General features: G+C 40.5%; 1 protein-coding gene across 1 annotated transcript in view; it reads right to left on the bottom strand.

The window, feature by feature from the left end:
* stau2 (staufen double-stranded RNA binding protein 2) overlaps positions 1 to 24,479 on the bottom strand; it is a 190,096-nt gene that overhangs the window by 63,961 nt on the left and 101,656 nt on the right. The window contains exon 12 of the mRNA XM_041814339.1: positions 24,108 to 24,475. Within this exon, the coding sequence (XP_041670273.1) occupies positions 24,108 to 24,475 (368 nt within the window). The remainder of the gene's footprint in view (positions 1 to 24,107; positions 24,476 to 24,479) is intronic.

Here is a 24,479-nt window from a genome sequence, read left to right as displayed (position 1 = left end):
AAGGCGCTACCCATGTACGCGGACGGCCCGGGTTCAAATCCGGCCTGTGGTCCTTTGCGGCATGTCTCTCCAAACTCCTTGCTTCTTGAACTGTTTGCCTTGGGTTCCATTTTTCCCCCCTAGCTGGATTTAGGGACCAAGTTACAAATCACTGCATCTTTTTCCCCTGATAGAAGCAACTCTGTCATGACTTTGCATGATTCAACTCTTACGTTCTTGTTCAAGTAGTTGGTATATCTTTCCTATACAATGTCACATTACTCAGACACTGAGGACCCATATTAACTGATCTTTCCAGCCTTTCCACCTTTGATAACAGAATTTTATAAACTGTCAGTGGCCACATCAACCAAAGAAATTATCCAAACAGCAAACCTCAATTTTCCTGGGATCCCTGACTTGACTCCAATCGATTATCTTCCCTCTGGACACTCAGATGCTTCCAGTCTTGCAGGGTTAAACTTGGCCTTTTTGTGGTCACCAGTGTCCTGCCCTCCCACCAAGGCACTCATTGGTGAGAGGTACATCCTGCTCTCTCTTTCACCACTTAGAGGCTCTAATAATTACTTCCACTGACATTGTAAATGCTAGTGGGAAAATGGTACAACCTGCCTTCTATCTTCTGCTACCTCATGTGTAATCTACAGTGCTTTCATGCATCCTAATATTTTGCTTTCACTGAGTTTACAGAGTAAGCAACAAGTGGCAAATTGGGTAATATTCTCCTGTTGAAAATTCGACTGATGAAATGGCAGCAAGTACAGTATGCTAGGCTTCAGTTGTGAGGGGGTCTGCCTACTTTTGCAATGAATGATTACAAGAAGAGGCCAACAATTTGTTAACTATGTGTTTTTGTCCCTGAAAGTGGATGTAAACCTGGTGATGGCTGATACCCAAGACCTGGTATCAAAATTAGTGTTGAGAAAGGTAAGAATTATGCCTGTGTTCAAAAACCTCATATGGATATGTACTGTCACTGGCACCTTGCCAATACCTGTATTGTTACAGATGTTACAGGGCTTTAAGTATATGTGTGCTGCAGTAATGTAACAGGAATTCTGTGGTATTATAAAGACAAACTACTTTTTTTTGCAAAACTTGTTCTCCCATCTCTTGAAAAAAATAATCATTGTGTGATTATAAACCTTTAAAATATTTACAAAAAAGCCCTTGTGCTTTTTTACATTGGCTGTTTTTGCTCTAGTATTCAGAGCAGTTCTTGTCTGCAATGACTCAAAGGGTCACATCACAGACTCTCTGTCTCTCTTTCTCTCCATCATGAGCTACTCAGGCCGCCTCCATGATGATCAAAGTGTTAGGATGTGCAGTTTGACACAGCATGACAAAACAATGGCGAACAGCCTGCCATTGGTTGTCACAGCCCATCGGAAAGCATTGTGGGATAAAAAAAGGTGTATAGCATTTGCCTGTAGTTGCAGAAATGATCGAAAATGAGTCAAAATTGATAAAAAGATGAACAATATCAGAGCAGCTGTGTGGATTTAATCTTTAAATACCATGGAAAGCCACCCAAGCTCCAGGCTTGCTAGAGAAGCTTCTGTAAGGGGCTACGAAAGCCTGAAGAGCATCATTGGAGAGGCACAACGGTGACCTCCAAGAGAAAAAAATTGAACGAGGTTATGGTTTGTGGTTCAAAAACTGTTTGCGGTTTTATAACCTGTGTCTCTTGTCGTGTATGACAATGCCGTCTCAGAGGGTTAAAAATGGAAGTGGGTTTAAAGTCAAACCAAAATATTATCATATTAAAAGTATGAAAAATAACAGCAAGAGAGACAACACAGAGGGCCATTATGTTCAAACAGTTAAATATTACTGTGTTTGCATTTATTAATAGCTAAGTGATCACAAATGGGCATTTTATGTACTTGGATCTCTGGGGATCTTAATTTAAGAGTTTTAAAATGTAGGAACCTTTAAATAATTTCTTCTCCTGTTATCCTCTCCAATAAACACAAGCTTCCGTAGTGAATTTAGTTTAGGACATGTTATAAACACATGTTTACTCTCACAAATCAACGTGTATTGTGATACCTATCATATTGTGGCCTCGGTAATGTATTATCTTATCGTTGGGCTGTGGGAAATACCCATTCCTGGTAAAAATGGCATCACAACACCAGAACTGCACTTCAAACTCCTAAGACGAGTCAGACATGGTAGGAAAAGAGTATTTCTTTGTTTTGAACACAGTGAATAAAGCCCAAATTGGTCAAATTAATACCATGACGCATGAATCTATTTTAAGTCTGTAACAGATCTTAAATAATGTCCGAGGCTGCTAATACCACAAAAATGTGTTGAAATCATGTTCATATCTGTGTTGGTTGAATTTACATACAACGGTTGTGCTGGTTCGTCTTTGTTTATTTTTGTTGGCTTAGGAGTTTTGTATTAAACTCTTTAATTAGCAGAAAATGTGCTTCACTCCACTAAATATGTGTTTCTGTGTTTCACTTCCTTACTTGTATAAATGCAGCCCTCATGCAGCCAGTAATTTCTTGGCTTTACATACATAACTAGAGTGCATTTGTGTGTGCACATGCCTACAGATGTATATGATCTGTGACTGAAAGCTTCCAGAGCAGGGTTTGTGTGAGCGTCTCTAAATGAGTTATGATCATATGTGGAAAAGTGCGTGTGCACTCCAGCCGGCCAGACACATCGATGTCTGTCCAATAAAGAACAGCCCAGTGATAACATACAGGGGGATGTGAACATGTGCATGCAGAGATATGCACACATATGCTCATATGGACATGCATGTGAACACACACACCTGCAGCTGAGGAGATGGGCCCACTGCGATAAATTGTGGAATGCTATCTGTTATGTGTATGAATGATGAATGTAGTAAAGTGAGCCATGGAAAAAGCCTTCTCTGACAAGTTAATCTCTAATAAATTTTCCAGACTTCAACATTAAGGAGAGAAAAAAGAAGAAAAACGTGAAAGAAAAAACGGTAAGGGGGAGAAGTATAATTGTTTGGTAGCAGGGACTTATTTCAGATGTCTAAAAATATGTAAAAGTAGTTGAAAATTCAGCTTCATGCAAATGTACAGACTTAATCATGTAAGACGAGGTAGAGGACCGGGTTTGCGGTCCAGGTACTGATCATAAAGATATCATTTTTGAGTTTTCTTGAGTGATTGTACAGTATGCTGTTTTCTCCTGGTAGAACAGAGGCCTGTGGTGTGGAACTTGTGATGTACTGTGTAATCATGTCGTCTGATTGGAGGGCATGCAGCTCAGTTCATCTATTGCAAGCTGTCAGGACTGTAGCCGACAGTGAGGCCCAGGAGACAAATGTTCTATCTAAGTCCCTCAATGTAAAGATATATATGCCTGGGTGTCTCAAATTACTCAATTTTCAGCTCCCCCCATTGTCTGAGTGTATTTACACACACGTTTGTTCAGTCGATGGAAGCTTCCAATTACAAAGTAATTTTTGGACCATGAAAGTTCAGAAGGCACACAAGAAAAAGTGAAGTTTATGTAACTAAAAACAGAGAGGGTTTTCTTCGGCATGATGTAATCTGTTACTAAAGAAATAAAGCACAGCACTTGGAAGCACTCTGAACATCAAAATAATAAGAAATTTGTGAAAAATAAAAGGGGAAACAAAAAATAAAGTCCGCACACCAGAAACTAGGCATGTTCCAATACCATCTTTTTCCTTCCCGATCTGATTCCAATACCAAGGTGTTGGGTATCGGCCGATATTAGTGTAAACATTTTGGACTGACTGTGCAGACTAGCAAATTATTCTAGAGCTATATTTGACTCAAACAGAAGCATAATGTACAGCATCTCTGTGACCCTAATGTTGTTTGTCTGCTGATTATTGAGTTTTACTACTAAATATTTAAATAAAAATGATACAGGGGGTGCATCACAGGCTCTCTGTCTCTCTCTCCATTATGCTCTATTCAGGCAGCATCACCTGATTATGGAACAGTCTACAACGGGCTGACAGATATTCAAAAAGAGAAAGCAATATGGTGCTTAGCATTTGAGTTAGCATTCAAGCTAGCGGTAATAAATGATCGTAATTCGATTAAAATGAATAAAAAAGTCATTTAATATCGGGTTAACTGGTTCTGAAATCCAGGCTCGCTGAAAATGCTGCCCACAGGATTCCAAGGCATTAATAGTGTCAATGGGAAGGCACAACGGCTAGCTTCAAGAGGAAAAACAAGTAAGAGGCAGTGATTTAGGGTTCAACAGTTATTTAACTTTTGATAAACTGTGTCACTTCTTGTCGTGTACGACAGCGCTGGTCTGGAAGGCATTTTTAACGATCACATTCAGAGGAAAACTGTCACGAAGCCACCACTCTTTTCTGCTGCAGTGGGTCCTTTGGTTCTTCTTCGCTGCTCTAAAAACGGAAGCCAGTGCATGCAGTGCTTTCCAGCAGCAAAGACGAATCTATTTCCCGTTTATAGCGCTAACATTTAGCATGACTAAATGAAGCAAAATATAAAGCTAAACCTACCAGTATCGGATCATTGTACTCGTCGATACCAATAGCTGCATTTTAACCAGTATTGGAAATACATCCGATACTGTATCGGAATTGTTCTGATTCCGATACTGCTATCGGAATCGGAACAACCCCACCAGAAATTGCTCTGGAGCTTGTTTAATAAATATTATCACCACATATGTGCAGTTTTGAACCCTCGCCCTTCATCAGACTGTCAAGTTTCAGAGTAGCTTCTGGTGTGGCCTTCATTTTTCTGTTTTGCCTGCAACTTTTCTTGGTTCAGCACCCAGTACTTAACCCTTTGGGATGTGCATGCTTTTGGACTTGATTTGAAAAATAAAAGCAGAAAGGGAAGCCCTAAACTCTCCAACAATTTTTGTGATACAATTAAAGACATTTCTACCTTTGTATGTTTGAATTGTGTGACTCTCCCTTGCTTTGCTTTTGGTGTTGTCTTTAATGCGTCAGTGACTCTGTATGGTGGCTACCTTGGCTAGGTCTCCTGTGGCACAAGTAATTTTCAGTCTCAGAGGGACTTCATTGGAAAACAAAGGTAGAATGAAAATGAACAGTATTTTGACAAGACTGAAATATGTCAAAAATGAATGGATGGTTTGAGATGGTCTAACAGCATGTAATCCCAATTAATTTGGGGATCACCTGGCTTCTCCTCGAGAGCCAACAGGAGGCTGACATCAGATGATTTCAGGAGGTCCTTGATTGATTACCATGAAAATCAACAGATGTGGAGTAACACCATCCACTGTGCCTCTAGGAGGGAAATATTTTAATTCAACAAAATTTAGTAACCCCTGCAAACTTCAAAATGTCAGAATGCTCTCCTACTAAACTAGAATACAGAATAAAGTTAGCATCTGTTAAATATGGATATTTAATCAGAGAAACACTGAACTGTTGAAGGCCTGCTATGTAAAACACAGGCTCTTATGGCAAGAAGCATGGCGCTAGATTCTTATGCTAGTCTTTTTTGTCATTGTCTTATGACAGTTAATTCAAGCAATCTTTTTGGTAATTCAGGTGTTGCCAGTGGAAAGCCATACATGACTTCTGCTGAAGACAACTTCTTCTGTACACTGCAATGTCTACAACACATTGGAAACTGCAAAGGCAACCTAATGCTCAGATTAGGACTGAAATTTGCTCTTCTAGATTTTTCACTGAGTATTCACCACAATTTATTGGTTTATTGCACCACAAAGTTTTAATCATTTTAAAGTGAGTCTTAGTTTCACTACAATAATAGGTCACAAGTAGGGTTTGTGAGCCCCGAGTCGAACCCCCAACTTTGGAGCCTCTTTTCCTTTGTTAAGTTGGACAGCATTTTAAATCGCTATTAAAACAGCAGGAATGCCTTTTTGATGTGCTTGTCCCCAACTATTCTGGAGCAAAACACAAGCAGGAAATAAGCCTACATGTAGATCTTCAGCTGACGCAGAATATTTGTTATTATTCAGCTGCTAGTAGGGTTTGCTGGAAATGCTGTTTATCTCCAGATCTGAGATTTTTTGAGGGAAGCTTCACTGATATTGTACCAGTCCGTCCCGACTTTGATCACAGGGTGAAGATTTATGTTGAGTATGACTACTGGACCGTACAGTGTGAGCACATAACTAGTGTGCAATGGTTGTAAACCATACAGTGTAAGCTGACATTCCACTGTGACTGTTAGTCTGCTTGAAATAAAACAGTTTAAGCACCCTTTTCTCCAACCAGTGCTGAGCAGCATTGCAACTCAATTTGGGACTTTCTGCCCTAAAATGGATGATGAAAAGCACTTGCATGCAGAGGTCTGTTATATAGATAATAAATCATCATCATCAGATTACCTCAGGTGGAAGATGGGATGTTATTATTGCAGGTCATCCCTGCTTTTGCTGTCTAGATGGACTGCTTTCTTGCATAACAAAAGTATGCAGATGTGAGTGGTCCATTATACTTGGACTACAAATGTACTACATACAGAAACCAGAGCACTTTTTTGTACTGAAGTCCTTCATGTCTAGGTTTTACATTTTTATTTGAATTTTGTAAATAGAGACGTCTTTAGCCCTAGAGTTTTCCTTGCAATCTTCATCATCTCCTAAATAACTTAAGCTGGATATGGAACAAGATGTTGTAGGTCTCTAATTTGTATTGACATGTTGCATGTGGCTCATATAAACATGACTTACCCCAGCCACAAGCCAAAAATCTGGATAAAACAACAAATTTGGCCTATGACCAAATGACACTTGGAGGTCTAACTTTGTTGGTGGCTTGATGATGAAATAGTCAAAGTCTAGATTACTTAGGAGAATTTCCAGCAACTCTAACCTGCAGGCAGGAAGGACAGCTGCCTGATGCATGAGCATCAAAGAACATTATGGCATCATCTCATTTGCCATGATTTGGCAGACACTGAAATAACAAGCATCTTAAAAACAAACTGTCTCTTCTCCCATCCAGGCCGTCTGCTTTAAGGGGCTGTTTGTGTGCATCTGTGAGTGCATGCATTCTAAACAGGCCTAACTAATCATCCCAGGTCCCTGCTCAGAAAACAGCCCCTAATCCACTTCCTTTAGAGACAAAGAGGCAGGAAAGTTACGCAAGACCTGCGATTGATCGGCGGCACTAATGTGGAACGACCCCTGACATCTGGCTTCTAAAGCTCGATGGCTCGTCTTCAAATGCTCCTCTTCATTCAAACAAACACGAACATGCACAAACTAAAAAGCAATCACGGTCGCAGCGCTGCAGCCATGCTCAAATTTATGTTGAGTGCTTAAATATGCATGTGTATGAAAAGACAGGACAAACGCACAAACAAAGGACACGGATGCAAATGTGACCATCATTAGGTTACCCAATGCTGCCAAGGTAACTGAAAACAATTACAGATCATGCTAGTGCAGTTAAATTTACAGCAGAAAAAACTTCAGGACCAGTCTGATTCCTGAGGTATGTACTCTGCAGAGTCGAGGGGCAGAGATTTAACTTGGATGTTACTAAAATAAACAAACCCCCTTAGCAGAGGAATGCTGTCATTGTTGGTGAGAAGCAATTAGAGGGCCGGGCTGAGCCACTTCAGTGGAGCATAAGGGGTCAAGAGTGTTTAAAGCACACTGTTAATATACCTCTAACTTCTCCTAATTGCAGGAGGTTAAGGGGAAACAAGCTGCAGCTCTTCAAACTTTGAGAGCACTTTGCCCAAATCACTGAATGAGGACTTGTCAAGTTCAGAGTTCTGAGGAAACCAGTCCTTTATCCAAGAACTAATTGGTTTTTATATAAATAGATGTGTAAAGGAACAGAAAACAAAGAGCTGCACATTTAAATGTTGTGCAATAAGTCAAATCAACCAAAGAACACAAACAGACCAAATCTAGACATCTTAATCCTTATGGATTATAACATGAATCCAATAGGTGATAGAACAGCTGCCAAACCATAAAATTCTATATTATAGATTATGCATTATATATATAAAACATATTTCATATTATATTACTTCCATAATTTACAGGCAGTGCAACAGGCACGCAAGCAGGAGAGGACGTGGGCGTATAGGGGGGATCCCGTGGAGGCCGTCCAGTTCCAGAGTGTGAATGACAGTGACTGGAAGCATTGTTATTTATGTTACAATAAAACAATACTTGTAATACAAATTTCAGATGTCTTTTATGTCATTGAAGGCAAAATTATAACATTCAATAACTTTTTTGCTTGACAGACTCTCTTGCACAAAAATGCATTTTTCTGGTCTTTTCGGGGAAACTAGCCTCTGTTCAACTTAAGATAAATCAAGAACGAAACAAGGCGCAAACAAACGGTTTATTCCATGATAAAAACAGAGAGTTTGCTCTTTCATTTGAGCTATTTGGTGTTTTCAGAGTAATAGTAGAAAATATTCTGCAGGTCTTAAAAAAATAATCAAAATGGCCAAAAACGCTGGCGCAAGCCACTTTTCATTTTATTAAAGGGCTGGCACTCAATGAGTTAATGTGATAAGATAATGACATACAATACACTATGTGTACGATACAAGAGCGAAAAGTGATAAGATAGGATGCGATGTGGGATAAGGTATGCAAAAGTGATCATATATGTGACACAGTGATCTGGGGTCAGGAACAATAACTCTGCAGTAGATGACACGAAACTCCTTGATTGAAACAACCCGAGGATTGAGAGTGGTAACCTCACAATGCTGATGGATTAGCCAGATTCCTTGTCTGTCATCAGGTGGACCTATCTGGCAAAGCTTCACACTGATGTGTTTGTTTCCAGCCATGACTGGACCAATCAGAGTCCTTACAGGAGAAAGGGGTGGTAGCTATTGGCTGGTCATTGACAATTTGCTGCCTTAGTTGATCAGAATTTGGTATTTTTTTTGGTATTCTGTAAATTGCCTTTAATGCATGAATATTCTTTATAAAAATGGCTAAAATCATGTATTGATATGACAATGGCTGCATGTCAAGCCTGTGGGATGACTGTGCAATCGGGAGGTTGACATGTGACAGCTCCTGCAGTCACATGTCAGTGTGTACATGGGCAAGACACTTAAATTCAATTTGCTCCAACTCCATTTAAATGCCATTAGCTAATACTGACTGGTGTGAAATGGTGTAATGGGTGGGTGTGGTATGGTGTAAAAGCACTTTGAGTAGTCAGATGGCTGGAGAGCTCAGTGGGTTACCCCACCAGACCTTGGTCTGGGAGATTGATGGTTAGTTAAAGCAGTTAGTGCAAAATCCGTGTCCAGTTTGGGCCCTTGGGCAAGGTCCTTAACTCCTGGAAAACCTGTCTACCTGTCAGATGTACATCGCTTTGGGCAAAAGCCTCTACTACATGATATTTTAACATTGTAGCGGATGACTCAAAAGTGCTATACAAGCTCTAAGCACTATACAAGTCCATTCACCATGCACTGAATGCGACATAACGTTCAACCAATCACCCTCTGAATGTCTTTTAAAGGTTCTCACCAACCTAAAGATCCTAATAGGCTACATTAGGATGTAGCATATCTGGACATGGACAGAGCTTTATGCCTGTTCTTTCCGTTTATTCCATTCATATCTATGAATATTCTCTCTAAACTTACAGATACAGACCAAAGTTGTCAGTATCATCAGCAATCAAGAGGCTGCGTTGAGCAATGTAGCCAAAGCAGATCAACAAAACACAATGCAGATGAATAATTTGAAAAATGGCAAGACTTGAACTTTCAGAGGACATCCAGCGGACCGGGGCAAAGACACAGACAACTATGACACAACAGCTGGGCGGAGAGTGGACCGAGCTGCGATGAGCCATTTCTAACTATGAAACTGCATAGGGGTCCTCGAGCCACTAGGGGGCCCTAAAGTTGAATGTTCAGCCTCATCTGAAGAGAACTAAAATTGCCTGTCTTCCTCCCTTACATGCTTAAAACAAAATATAGAATATAAGAATAAAAATAAGCTGCAATATAATTTGGGGCTTGTGTTTCTGAGGCAAAATTAAGTCAGAATTGCTGAACTCCACTGTCATGCAGTGAGTGACGTCAGCCGACAGGTAGGATGGGAATGACTGACAGGTACCCGTTAATGAGAATATGGATGGCATCAGTGTTATGGCATCAAAAAAAGTTATCTAGAAAAAGGTAAGATTACTTAGATAATTTGGATTAATATATCAAATTTAGTGGATTTTATAGGCCTCCAATTAGACATGTGCTACTGCTTATAAATAACACTAGATATTTATTAAGTGGTCAATAAAAATTAGACCTATTGTTGATTATTTTGGACTACTGAGGCAGTGGATTATTTCAGTGGATGTATTATTGCTAACTAAACTATCCATAATATCACAAACTGAAGTTTAACGTAAACTATGCTATATATGACTGTTAGCTTTGCCCACACAAAAACATTGAGGTTAAGGCCATTAATAATCTAATATGAGAGGTTATCATGACTGTAGCCTGTTTTGCTCATGAAGTGGAATAAACTGTGGCATGTTCATTGACCATCTAATGGATTAGGAATCCCTCCATCGCAGTTTGGCAGACTAGGGGCCCCCAAACAGCACCTTGCATAGGGCCTGGAAAAGGCTGGAAACGGCCCTGGAGTTGGGACCTGGATTAATTTTAAACATCCAATCCAATGTATAGACGTGTGAGTATGTGGGCAGTGACTATCAAATAAACAGCTAAATGTTCATATGTTAAGGGAGCATAAACGAGCCCTATAGGGGTGTTGAACAGATTGATATGTCATATATCCAATGCCATGGATACATCATAGTCTATCTGGTATGCCAGGTAAAGAGAGTAGAGGATGACATGAACCAAATGCCGTCAGGATTGAGAGTCGATGCTACCACAAGTGCATCGGCCTCCCTATAAGGGGGCCTTACTCTAAAGCCTGTTTCAGACTGGAAGTGAAACGCGCGTCTCGACCGCAACACAGCAGGATTTTCAGTTTGATAGCAGGTAATAAGTCAGGGCTTACAGACTGCCTGGATGTGTGCAATGTCTCACACATCTGATACGGGTGGCTCAGGCACGGAGAGTTTAGAGAATCGAAGTCTTGCCTATTTTTTCCATGCACCGTGTGCAACTATGGACCATATTAAATAGGAAAACGAAAAAATGGAGAGCCATATTTACATTGTTTTAACAAATATGCGCATAGAATATGCGCTCGGAGACTGAAAGGAGGAGGATGTGGAGCAGCACGACACCTACAGCCAGGTGGTAAGGATGCAGAGACGGCATTGTGTGAGAAGGCACTAGCTGGGCAAATAAGCTGGGCTGCAGGCTAGGCTAAAAGCAGCCCCACACAAACCTGTCGTTCTGAGCATCTTGCTCCCGGGTGCCCGCTCCCTCGCCAGCAGGATGGATGACATGAGGCTGCGGATTTCTGACCACCGCTTGGACGACTGTGTTTGCTGCTGAAGAAGAGACTGCCAAATGTAATTTCGTTATGTTTTTACAATGCAATGACAATAAACGACTATTTATCTAGAATATGTTTACAAATGTGTGCCTTGATAACCCTGAGGAAGACCAGAAGCTTAAATGTGCTTGTTTGATAAAGTTGCTCTCTAAAGATCTACTATAAGTGAAACTTTCTGGCTGCACATTGGTAGAATATGTCACAGGATAGATGAACACATAAAGGTCCTTTCTGGTTTGTGCTTTTAAAATTAAAATACCGGTTTAGCACTTCTGTAGAGAAACTCCTTCCACTTTATACAGAATGCTTTTGTTTTGAATAGTTTCTGACACACTTCCTCTATAGACTGAATCAAGTCACTTGTAGGGGGGTTTATTCAGGTAAAACTTGTGAAAAAGGACAGGGCTTTGAGAATAGGGAGATACGTCTGACATGCAGCAAACTCTCGCCCTGAGTGAAAGCCACACCGGAAGGAGCTGGAGGAGACAAGCGTGGCACACGCAAGCAGCAAAACACACTCACAGTCTGCAACGGGCTTAAAGACGCAGATGTATCAGTGCCCAGCGCATTATCTTTATAAAAAAAGCGCAGTGTTAAAGCTAAAAGTTAAGTCAGGTATCATGCTGTATCAACATTTGAACCCACTTCTAATGTTAGTTGTGCTTCTCTAGTCAGACCTGCATCCATTTCAAGGGTTTTTTTGTACAACAACAGTTGCACCACAGCATCTTGCAGATGTTTCTCTCTTTATTGCTGCATCAAGTTTTTGGGGGGTTTTGTGAGATTTACAGTTATTTCTAAAAGTTTATTGTCATTAATTATTGATAAATTATGCATCTGTATGGCTGTAGTATGGATTTACTGCACCAAAAAAAAAAAAAAATATTTAGTCTGTTTGAAGAACCTCTAGATTTTGTGTTCCTCCCAACAAGCAACGTCTCCTCCCTTGGCCAATGTTCACACACAACAACAGATGATAATAAAAAAGTAAAGAAAGAAGAATAGTAAAGAAACAACATTTTTTGACATTCACTAAAGGATAAAGGATAGTTAAAATTGATGACAACGATTAAATTCAAACAAGGGATTATTTCTTTGCAAAGACCAGAGACTTTCACAGACATCTGTCTTTGATGTTGACAAGCTGAGTGGATTTATTTACCTTTGGACGGTGTCAGGCCGGTTATTTCTCCAGCCGCTAATGTGCTTATTGTATGACTGCTTTAATAAAAAGAACTGTTTGGATTTCAAACAAAGTGCCATGTTAACATCTCCCCCTTTCTAGGCCTGCGCTGGCACCCAGCTGCTATTACTGCTTAGTGTTAAGAAAAACATGAAATATGATCAATCCTATCAAAATACGAAGAACAAAGGCGAGTTAAAATGATTACGCTGCATATTCAAATTTGCAATTTGCTGTGCTGGCACTTGAGGGTATTTGATTTAAGAGTTTGCAAATGGGCTTGATTGCGGTGAAAGAACATCATCAGTCAGTTTTGCCAAACACACAGAGACAGACACAAGCACCAACACGCACAGAGAGGGCCACCATGTAAGCAGAGAGACTGCACGCCGAGCCAGCACAGCATTAACGGTCTGATTTATACCACCGACAAAACTTGTTTTCGAAGAACGCTCTTCACACAAATATGCCGCAGAGCGCAGCTGGAAGCCATCACCCCGCCGCAGAAATCAAACTTGGTGGGATTAGCCATCCCAAAATGTATTTTCTAAAGCAAATCCTTGAGTAAACAGAGAGTAAAGGAATGAGACGATGACAAGTACGTTGGAAACAAACTGTTAAGAGTCTTTGAACGTTTGTTCAAGATTAGGCGTTTGATGTTGATACAGAAAGATCAGGACTGAGCAGAAGAAAGAAAAAAGAGTAGAAAGTGCCAGGAGAAGGTGCAGTCGGCACCATTTGAAGTGGTTTTTCTACACAGCCAAAGAAGGAAGCGGAGAAAGAGAGAGAGTGAAGAGCAAACAACGAGAACGTGTGAGAAATCCTGGGAACTGTATTGAATAGATTTCAACACCAGCCACCCGCCAAGGATAGTGTTTTCATTAACATGGGATTTCCAACATAGAAGTTGTGATTCCTGCACAGTGTAGAGTATGAGCCCTCCCTTTTCCCTCTAAATCCATCTCCAGAGTGAAGCCTGTCAGGGTGAGATAACATAACTCAGCTGATTGCTATCTCTCACCGTTATTGCATTTGGGCTTAGCAGGTGGACAGAGCGGATAGATACAGTAGATACCATTCACCTCTCCCAGACAAAACCTGGATTGTTGGAGTACAGTATCCTGACCTTTGATCGCCACATGCAAGAGGATATTAACAATTTCTTAAACGCAGCAATATCCGGCATCATTAAAAGTTAACATCTGACCCATTTGAACATGTAATGATCCTTTTTTTCCACAATGCACCTCGAGTATTTCAGTGCTCATGATTTCATAGGCCTGACTGCACAAAAACAATAATAAAAACAATAAAAACTAATATGTTAGGATATGTTTCATGCAGGTCATCAAATCTCCACTGGCAGCTTTAAATCTCTGCTACAATTTACACAGTGGTTTGATCATATTTTCCATTTGCACGACCAGAACACAACCTCAGGAGGGGTGTAATTTATAACTCTTGCTGGTGCTACATTCACTGTACCTGCCAGTTACTTAGGGATATGGCTTTATGCATTATTTTTAGCAAAAATAATGAGATGCATGCTTGCTGTTCAGTGTCACTGTTTTCATGCACCTCTGGTTTAAGAAGGTTCATCTAAATGAAGAAAATAAATCGAGTCGGGGTGACGACAAGGAGCTCAGAAGCCAGCTTGTCATAGCAGATATGATTTGGTTAGACCTTTTAAAGAAGGAACTAACTATTCTTCTGCTTATAAATAAAATGTTGAAATAATAAACAGATAACAGCGTTTCCCACAGGATCCCAGATGATTATGTTGGAGGTCCGGAGGCATGCTCTCCCTAGGGAAGAATATGGTCACTTTGAGGTTAAATGCATCAATCTTGAGCACTTGGAGACAAAAATTAAGAGGCTTTATCTACTAGAATTCTGTTCTTCATAAACGATTCTGTGCTCCTATAACACTTAAATCAGAGCTGTACTGATTATAATTTGGCCAATTCCAATATTTCCTTGTCTGACTCTGACCTGACAAAGATTTTGGATAATACAGATTTTCTTTCTTTCTGATCTATTACTTATATCTCTTTAATGGATCTTTATTTTTATGTTCATCATAACCTTTTGACTATCTATCAATTTTTTATTTAAAAATAAATCATAAAAACTGTAGCAGGCCACATGACCATCTCTGGTTTTCACTCATGTTTGGTGCTCCCTTGCAAAGTCCAAATGGGCAATTTGTGACGCTGAGGGAGACGAGGCCTTTGAAGACGTTTTTGTTTTTTTAAGCCCTTACCTCACAGATGCCGTCTGATGGTTATTGGGCTGCAGTCGGCCCCAGTAATGGCCTTCATTTGGGTTGAGGATTGTCCTGTGTCTTGACGGACAGCCAACTGGATCCTCTGGCTCAGCACCGGTTACCTTTTTTTGGGTCTACCGCTTGACCTTTTTGTTCCATAACCCTCAGGATCTCTTATCCTTTCCACGTGGACGGCCGCACGAACAAAAACTGATGAAGAATCATGACGCGGAAACGTCTGGTGCATTTATACCTAGCGCCAGCTTCCTCTTTGCCACAAACTGATATTTGCCCAAAAGCTAGGGGGCAGTATCTTCAAGAATCACGTCTGTAGTGTGTTTAATGCCATTTTGACGCCTGCCGCATGTGCGTCTGTAAAAATTTCGGGATGTGTGTGGCCAGATGAAAAATTGTCCAACAGTGCAAAATGTAAGTTCTTGCAATTTTTTTTAACTGGTCTTAAAATTTTGATCAGGAAACAAAATGGGACCCAAAATTCCCAAGATTTTCAACAAACAAAAATGTTGCACGAAAGATCTTGGCTGGAACCAAATTTATGACAGGAACAAGAGTCAGGACAGAACTGACATGTTTGGAATTACTGCATTAACATGGTAAAGCAGCTCTTTTATTGCGAGAAAAAGGAGATACATGAGATGAAATTTTGATAAAAATGTACCCATTATCACAATAAAAAGAAAATAAACTGTATGGTTGCGTGTTATTCATAGACTTTTGCCACCATTTTTTCCCAGACCTGCTGAAAACTGCTTTGCGACCCACTTTTGGGTCCCAACCCACCAGTTGAGAACCACTGATTAAATGATAAGTAAATTTAATTTCTATGTTAATGTAACTCAGGAACTAAATAAATCAAAGGAACTGAGATGTTAACTGCAGCTGCAGCCTTTTCTCTCTAAACTCCTGAAGGAATTGTGAATTATCCAACAAATGAATAAAATCAGTGACTGTTTCACTCAGCTAGAACTGAAAATCTTTCCCTGACTGCCTCAGTGAATGGTATTTACAGTAGAAAGTTTTGACATTGTTTATATCCGCTATAAATGATGTTTTTAGGAAATGAAGTTTCCTGTTAAGTGACATGTCTGATTGAAGCATAGTCTTTTTAAAAACATGCAAGCATGCTGAGGTTTGGTCACTTAAGATGACAATATTACTGGAATATTTACTAAATTAGACATTTGCCCCACCAAGTCCATGCACGTGTGAGAGTCACACAGCCGGAGCATGCAAATTCATACGCAGATCCTGTTTGGATGTAAGGTGGAGAGGAATAAGTCCTGTGTTTTACCTGTGTCTGTAGCCCACACGGTGAAGAGTGTTTGTCCACTCCAAACACACCGCAGCTGCTTGCTGTATGTGCAGCACAAATCCCGTGTGTGCATTGGTTCACTGATGAGAGGGCAGCAAGATTGCAGCTTTATGAAAATGTGACAAATTGGGCGCGCCGGTGGTAGAGTGGTTGGGGCGCGCGCCGTGTGCGCAGGCGACCCGGGTTCGGGTTCGGGTCCGGCTCGTGGAACTATTTCCTGCATGTCTCTCCCCGCTCTCTTCCCTGTTTCCAACTCTGTCCACTGTCCTATCTAATAAAGGCAAAAAAGCCAAAAATAAATCTTAAAAGAAAATGTGACAAATTACTCCATAGTGATAAAATTTGACTATGGCAGGGTGGCATGGTTTAGGTTTGGATGGGAAACGCTGCAGTAAGAAGCAGTGGAGCTCAGATGATCACTGATGCTGGGAAAGTATATTGAAATATAATGCAATTTTGACGTTTGAGTTACATTATCCAATCACAAGAGCAAAATTCTAATGAACACTGTGTCCAAATTATTATGCAAATTAGATATTAGTGACATAAACATTAAGTTTTTTGTTTTTCAGTTAAACTCATGGATGGTGTTGTGTCTCAGGGCTCTTCGGATCCCTGAAATCAATCTCAGACTCCTGTGATCATTAGTTTGCCAGGTGAGCCCAATTACAGGAAAACTACTGAAGAAGGATGTTCCACATTATTAAGCAGCCCACGGGTTTCAGCAATATGGGAAAGAAAAAGGATCTCTGCTGCTGAAAAGTGTCAAATAGTGCAATACCTTGGACAAGATATGAAAACATTAGATATTTCAGGAAAACTTAAGTGTGATCGTTGTACTGTGAAGAAATTTGTGGCTGATTCAGAGCACAGATAAAGGCATAATGAGGAAGGTTTCTGCCAGACAAATTCATGGGATTAAGAGAGCAGCTGCTAAAATGCCTTTACAAAGCAGCAAACAGATATTTGAAGCTGCTGGTGCCCTTCTGGAGTCCCACCAACTTCAAGGTGTAGGATCCTCCAGAGGCTTGCAGTCATGCATAAACCTACTATTCAGCCCCCCCCTAACCAATGCTCACTAGCAGAAACTGTTGCAGTGGGCCCAGAAATACATGAAGACTCATTTTCAAACAGTCTTGTTGACTGATGAGTGATGTCCAACCCTGGATGGTTCAGATGGAGGAGTAGTGGATGGTTGGTGGATGGCCACCATGTCCCAAGGCTGTGGTGTCAGCAAGGAGGGGGCGGAGTCATGTTTTTAGCCAGAATCATGGGGAGAGAGCTGGTAGTCCCCTTTAGGGTCCCTGAAGGTGTGAAAATGACCTTGGCAAAGTATACAGAGTGTCTGTCTGACCACTTTCTTCCATGGTACAAAAAGAAGAACTGTGCCTTCTGTAGCAAAATGAGCTTCATGCATGACAATGCTCCATCTCATGCTGCAAAGAATCCCTCTGTGTCATTGGCTGCTATGGGCATAAAAGAAGAGAAACTCATGGTGTGGCCCCCATCCTCCCCTGACCTCAACCCTACTGAGAACCTTTGGAGCATCCTCAAGCTAAAGATCTATGAGGGTGGGAGGCAGTTCACATCAAAACAGCAGCTCTGGGAGGATATTCTGACATCCTGCAAAGAAATTCAAGCAGAAACTCTCCAAAAACTCACAAATTCAATGGATGCAAGAATAGTGAAGGTGATATCAAAGAAGGCTTCCTATGTGAACATGGAACTTTGCCTGTTCAGATGTTTTTGATTATAATAGCTTTAAATTCAGTAAATATGACTTCCTAATGCTGCAGATTCAACAAATGACCATTTTCAGTTCTTTACAACCTATAAAATGTTTTAAATCTCTGTTGTGCATAATAATTTGGAAAAGTACATTTTGATTTTTTTATTTTTGATGAAGAAAAGTTATTATTGGAAGGTTTATTCAATAAAATATGAATTACTCACAAATTTCTCCTTTTCAAACATGAGCAGCATCTGATGACAATTATACACTCTGGTCTTCCATCCTCACTTCTTCTCTCAGCCCCTTTCACTCCCTCTTATTCATTAACTCACTAGACCACTAAATCACTGCAACGCTGCCAATCCACGCTGAGACGAGGGCAAACAGACAAAGCTGCTCTGACAATCCTTTCCTTCTTCCAAGAATTGAGCAGGTTATTGGAAATTTAGGGTATGTAAACAGATGAGAGAGAATAAATCAGCCCTGAAGCAGATCTCGGTCCAGGTGTGTATCATGGCTCCATTTGAAGAAATATTATTAAATTTCCATCAATCATTGATTTTCTATAAAAAGTTCTGAGTCCTTGCTTTAAAGGGAGGCCGCAGTTATTAATGTGAAGTGATGGCTCTGTTAAATGATGTGATGGCAGAGTAAATGGGTAGCTGGTGACTGCCATTCAAGGGTCAGAGCCTTTAAATTGCACAAACAGCATGCAAAACAAGAGTCAGGCGGACGGACACAAAAATAAAGCACAGAAAGCAAAGAGAGTGATACGAGGACAAAAAAGAGGAGGAATCTGTTTTGTGGCTCTTACTCAGTACTTCATTTGCGTCCATGTGTTGTCTATTACCTCCTGCTTTGTTTCTGCCCTACTTCCAGCTCACATACCCACTGTGCCAACAACACGCCAGCCAAATTAATAGGAAATACACACACTCTCTCACACACAAACAGCGTGGAGTAAGTGCCAGCATCCTCTCTCCAAACTGGCGCGAGTGCAGCACACTGTTGCTTTTCCAGTCAGAGCTTCCACCAGAGGCTATTTTCCAATCAAATCAAAAGAAGGGGCTTAGCAGGTAGGCCCGCGCCTTTTGTCTGTGCAGCTCTGTGGATGAAACGGACACTATGGGAATGTCCTCGGAGTTTATTTAATTCCTTTAATCCAGTGTTGGGGCAGTCACTGTAATCTGCTCGCTTGGATAACAAAGATCTAATAGAAACTCAAAGTTACTAATCAGGCAAGGAGATTATTATCGAATTACTTTAAAACGACATTGTTGGAGTGTTTCTGAGGGAGAAACATGAAAAGCTGTGCTTAGCGTGTCAGGAAAAAAGCAAACAAGGCCACTTTTTAGCACAAACATTTGACATCTGCTGGTTTTGAGACACAAACACATAAGAGAACATAAGCATTAAAAAGTCGGGCTAGTTAGGCAAGAAGAGGTTCTCATTACAAACCCACATGATATAAAACATTCCCTCAATAGCATGCATATTCTCCACATCTCAATTAAAACACGATTTCTTCCTTTATGAAGAACATGCAGGCATTTGAGTGCACTGCTTTTTCCATGTATATCTCCAGCTCATTAAAGAGCCATACATTTAGAATATTCACACATTTATGCTGAGTTTGTGCCTTATGAGAAAGACAAAGGTTTCAGCTTCACACACAGGCTCAGTCTGACTCTTGCATTTCCCCTAAACAGAACCTGCTGTGTGTGCATGCATATGCTACAAGTGTGTTTTGGCTTGGCCGGGCAGCGGAGCTCTCTCAGGTTACACACACACAGGAAGGCTCAGAGCAATAACAAAGGCCTTTCAAAGGAAACCCTCAGCAGGTTAAGATAAAATGTTTTCACTCAAACTGATAAAAAGCATCTGCAGCTTACATGAGCGGGTGCTGGTAAAGGTGGCATGGTATGTACTAGCAGACATCGAGCTGTCTCTAAGAGTTTAAGTTTGGTTTAATTGTATTTTAGTCATGAAAGAAGAACCTAAGGTTTAGCTGTATGCTGTCAGCAGTGATAACCAGAAGGTATGTGTTTGATTCAGTTTGATTTAGATGACTTTATCACGTTGTTTTGCTGCAGATATGATCATCATGACCATCAGTCAGGCACACAGACTGTAGAAAGAACTGGACAAACCTTGTGTGAAGCCGTCTGCTAACAACAGGCGGATTCAAACTGTATTTGAAGCCAATCCGCGGTGGCTTCCATATTGAAATTGCTGTCTCAACCAAACTTTGGATCAACCTAACGGCCCGCCCACTAAGCGTGACTTCCTGTTAGCAAGCTAACTAGCATACTGGTTGACAGAGGTGTAGCTTCTGCCTGTCGAGCTATCTGTGAATCAAATGAGATGCACCAATCAGTGCCCAGTGAGGTTTTTCCTAAATATTATCTAAACCGTTGTGGTACAAAAAATTCACCCCCTGTTCAGTGAGAGCACATGAAGACACTAGCCAATGAGACACGGTTGGTTTTTTGAACTAGGCTGTAAACCAGGTTATTTCTAGTGTAAAAACCGGCTGCTTAACAGGTGTCCAGACAGGACTTCAGGTGTTCCTGCAGCCAGCCTCAAGTGGACACTCATTGTATTGCAATTTTTCTATACTTCTGCATTGGCTTCATTTTTTCAGGATCAGAGGTTGCTGCTTGGTCAGTCATATTTTATTGTAGCAGCTGGTTCAGCAGTTGCTCAGTCTACTTAGCTCTACAGTGTACAGATGCACAATATTTTATTTTTGCTGACTTCCAATATGCCAACATTTACGAATTGTAGGAATGAATGATATTATCTGTATGATATTGATTTCAGTGGAGATGAAAGTTTCTTTACAACTGATATTTTGGGAATAAAAATCTGTCCATATCAGCTATAAATATTGGTTGTAGGAACAAATAAAGCCGGGTATACACTGTGCAATTTCAAGCCGACCATACAACAGTCATTGCAGAATGTCATCTCATATTGTGCGACTGAATCGCTGACGATGTACGAGCATCGTGCACAAGTTGTGTGCTAACACTGTACAATCCGACGGTCATGCATGACCTGAGTGCTCACACTATGTGACTGAAGTTGGGACGGACTGTGACACAAACCTGTGGAGTTTCCTTTTTAAAAGGCACACACACTCAAGGTGAAGTGTCTCCACTCTCTCTCCCTCTCCCGCTATCCCTCTCTGTCCCACACACACAAACAGCATCACCTCACCAACATCAGCTGCATCAGTGGATAGGAATATTTCCTGCTCATTTATTCCTTTTATCATAGCGGGGTGCATCAGAAGGAGATTCCAGCCATTGTCATGATAATTTAGGATATTGTCTGACCGTTTACAAATGAAAACAATCCCCCAAAGTTGTTAATTCTGCTCACGTTCCTGCTGTCACTGTGAAGTGTCTGGAGTCGTACAACCAAAATATCAAACATGCACAGTCAGGAGCAGGTTGTCAGGTCGGCCGTTGTACCCCCCTGTAGACAGCACGACAACGTGCTGGAGTTTAAGGCTAGGCTAACAGACCTACTTCAGCTGAAGTCTTATTCTTTGTTTGTCATCATTCCTCAAATTTAAAATCTTTTTAAAGGACTGAAATTTGGTTATCTGTCCTAAAACCTTAAATTGTGTGTATTAAGGACCAGAGTTTCAGGTCTGACCTACATCTAAAAATCGACATTGATATCAGTATCAGCTTAAATTATTTTTTAAATATTTGCATCGGATATCAACAGAAATCCAATATCTTACATTCCTAAAAAAATCCTCGAAGCCTACATAAATACCTATATATATATATATAAATATATGTATGTATTTATATCTATAAACTTATATATATATATATATATATATATATATATATATATATATACTGTATTTAAGACCTAAAACTCCAGCCTTTATAAAGTTGCGTCTCCTAGGTCTCTGCATTTACACATGAGAATACTATATTTTGACTTTCATATAACATGATAATTTCTGGGATTAAAGTTTTGAGATAACTGTCTAAAATGTTTATTGAATTTTTATTCAGTTTGGCTGAAATGTTTGGGAGAACTCGGAATAAGATTTTCAGGAATTTTCATGGAAATTTAGGGGCTATTTGGGATATATCTTGAAGAGTTAGTTTGGAAATGTTCAAGTATTTCATTGAAACTTTGAGGAAAGGTTAATCTATTTTAGGAGAGTTTCAATGAAAGTATTAGGGGGGAATTTAATTTGTAATCTCTGGAAATTTAGGGGTTTAGTAAATGGACTACACAAAAAATATTTCCAATAAAGTCACAGAAATCTGAGCAGTTTCTTTGAAATTTGGGGGAATATGTGTGGATTTTTGAAAGGAAATTTTATGAAATGTTCTTCATGGTTGGTATTAGTACTTGTGGCTCAGAATGACTCTCCCATCCCTCTGACCAGTGACTGACCAACTGGGCAACTCAGCCAAACATCTGCTCTAAAACTAATCCAGGGCTAACCTGACACGCCAGATGGATTTGTTACACACGTCCGTCTGGGAAACCTCCCATAGACAGTGTTCCGGAAAGGGCAGTGCCTTTGAAAGAAAACTTGGAGGGTGACTGGATGAATGTTCTGCCTGTCACATTTTTACGGGCCAATCAGAGCAACAAAACATGTGACGTAGGTGTGCAACGCTACAGAGGTCAGAGAGAATTGCATAACGCAAAATGGTAACTTTCATTGCCAAAGCACTTCAAAATGAAAAAGACAAATTTACACATTAAAATTCACAAATCAAATATTAAAATTTACAGAATCAAATACTTCAGGTTAGGAAGAGACTGAAATGTTGTCCCTCAGGCTATGACAGGTTCTGATGTATTAAGCAGCGTCTATACCGACGACTCTTTGTTCTCCTAATATGTATGTCATTTTATCTTCATCCAGTCGAGGGTCCCCAGGATCTCCTCTTGGTAGAGCTTGCGATGGTAGGAGCTGGGGTCACTGGTTTTAAGGTGTTTGTAAAATGTGATGACTCTTTTTGGACAGGGATTAAAAGTGGAAATTGGCCTAATTCTGCTCTGCACCCATTGTTGGTAGTTTTTCTGTGAACCCCAAGATGCTTTTACAGATCTCTATGCAGGGTCTCTATCGGGTCTTTGTCCCATCTGTCATAATATAGATTTGTAAGAGGACCTCACACTTCACTACTGTACAGTAATATTGGTTCAGTTACAGATTTAAAGATTTTGAACCAGATTCTGATTGGTAAATCTGGCTAATTAGTTAAAAAGAGATACAGGTCAATATTTACAGCTGACATGTTGGTTGCAAAAATCATGTCAATAATATCATGCATACCAGGGTTTATCCTGCATACAAAACCATCATACTGCCACTGGGCCTCATCAGAGGGACATTTCAGATTGACTCAATATACTTATAATAAATAAATGTGATTCTGATGTGAATCTGAATTGATGTGGGAAAGAAAAAAAGTTATCAGAGCATCTCAAATGCCGTCATTTACAGTCTCATCAAACAAGTTCATGTATCCTGTCAAAACACCACTCTGATACTTCCTCTTGGATCGTCTTTCTTTGTATTCTCATTAAAGCCAAACCTCCGCCTGCTGTTCTTACACATACCTCTAAGACTAAATCTGTTTATGTATGTGTAGCTGCTTTTGCATGCAGCTTCTCCTCTTTACAACCACACATACCCGCAAGAACCACATTTGAATTTACACCACTGATCGAGAGGGAGGGGAATCAGTGCAGGAATGTATGACTGTGTTTATGTGTGTGAATGTGGGGGGTCATATTTATGCATGGTCACACTAACATCTGTGCTGTCATGTTAGCATGAGAAAGTGCTGTATGCCTCAAGTTCAAATTATGACTTTTATTACATAAATGGATGACAGTTAAAATGAAATGCATGCCTAAATTCCATTAAGTTAAATTAATTTGAGATTAAAAACAATCATATCTTCATTGGGGCCCTCCAAAGGAGGGTCTAAACCAGAAAAAAACAAGTTCAAATGAATAGCACTATGACTAAATAAATATATTTGTTTTTTTAGTACAAATAACAAAATAAGAAAGGAAGCTTAGGTAGCTTTTATGGTGAGATTTTTCACCGAAGGACCCTAAACACAGTGCTGAATTTTACCTGGAAGCCCTGGATACGAGCCAGGTAGTCCAGCTGCTGTGCAGGCTGCACCGAGACGCTGCAGGCCAGGTTCGGGTTCTTCCCCTTCATGGACAGGGAGGCCTCGGCTGTGGGCGACTGACCGTTCAGCAGCAGCTCCCTAGCCATGGTGGCAGTTGGGCTAGGCGAGGAGGCTGAGCCGCTGTAGTAAGGAGGGTGTCCTGGGGGCAGCGGGGCAGAGCATGGCCCGATGTCTTTGGATGGTATGTAGTTGACGGAGCCTCCGCTGTTGTTGTTGCTGCCAGGGCCTGAAGCACCGCCCCCCTGCTTCCTGCTGGCCTCCATCTCCTGGTAGACATCAGGGCTGAGGTGGAGCAGACCCTTTTGTGCTGG

Source organism: Cheilinus undulatus, linkage group 19 (assembly GCF_018320785.1).
Source record: "Cheilinus undulatus linkage group 19, ASM1832078v1, whole genome shotgun sequence".
NCBI classification, from domain to species: Eukaryota; Metazoa; Chordata; class Actinopteri; order Labriformes; family Labridae; genus Cheilinus; species Cheilinus undulatus.
Note: the sequence above shows the minus strand (reverse complement) of the source record. Positions and strands in the feature narration are given on the sequence as shown.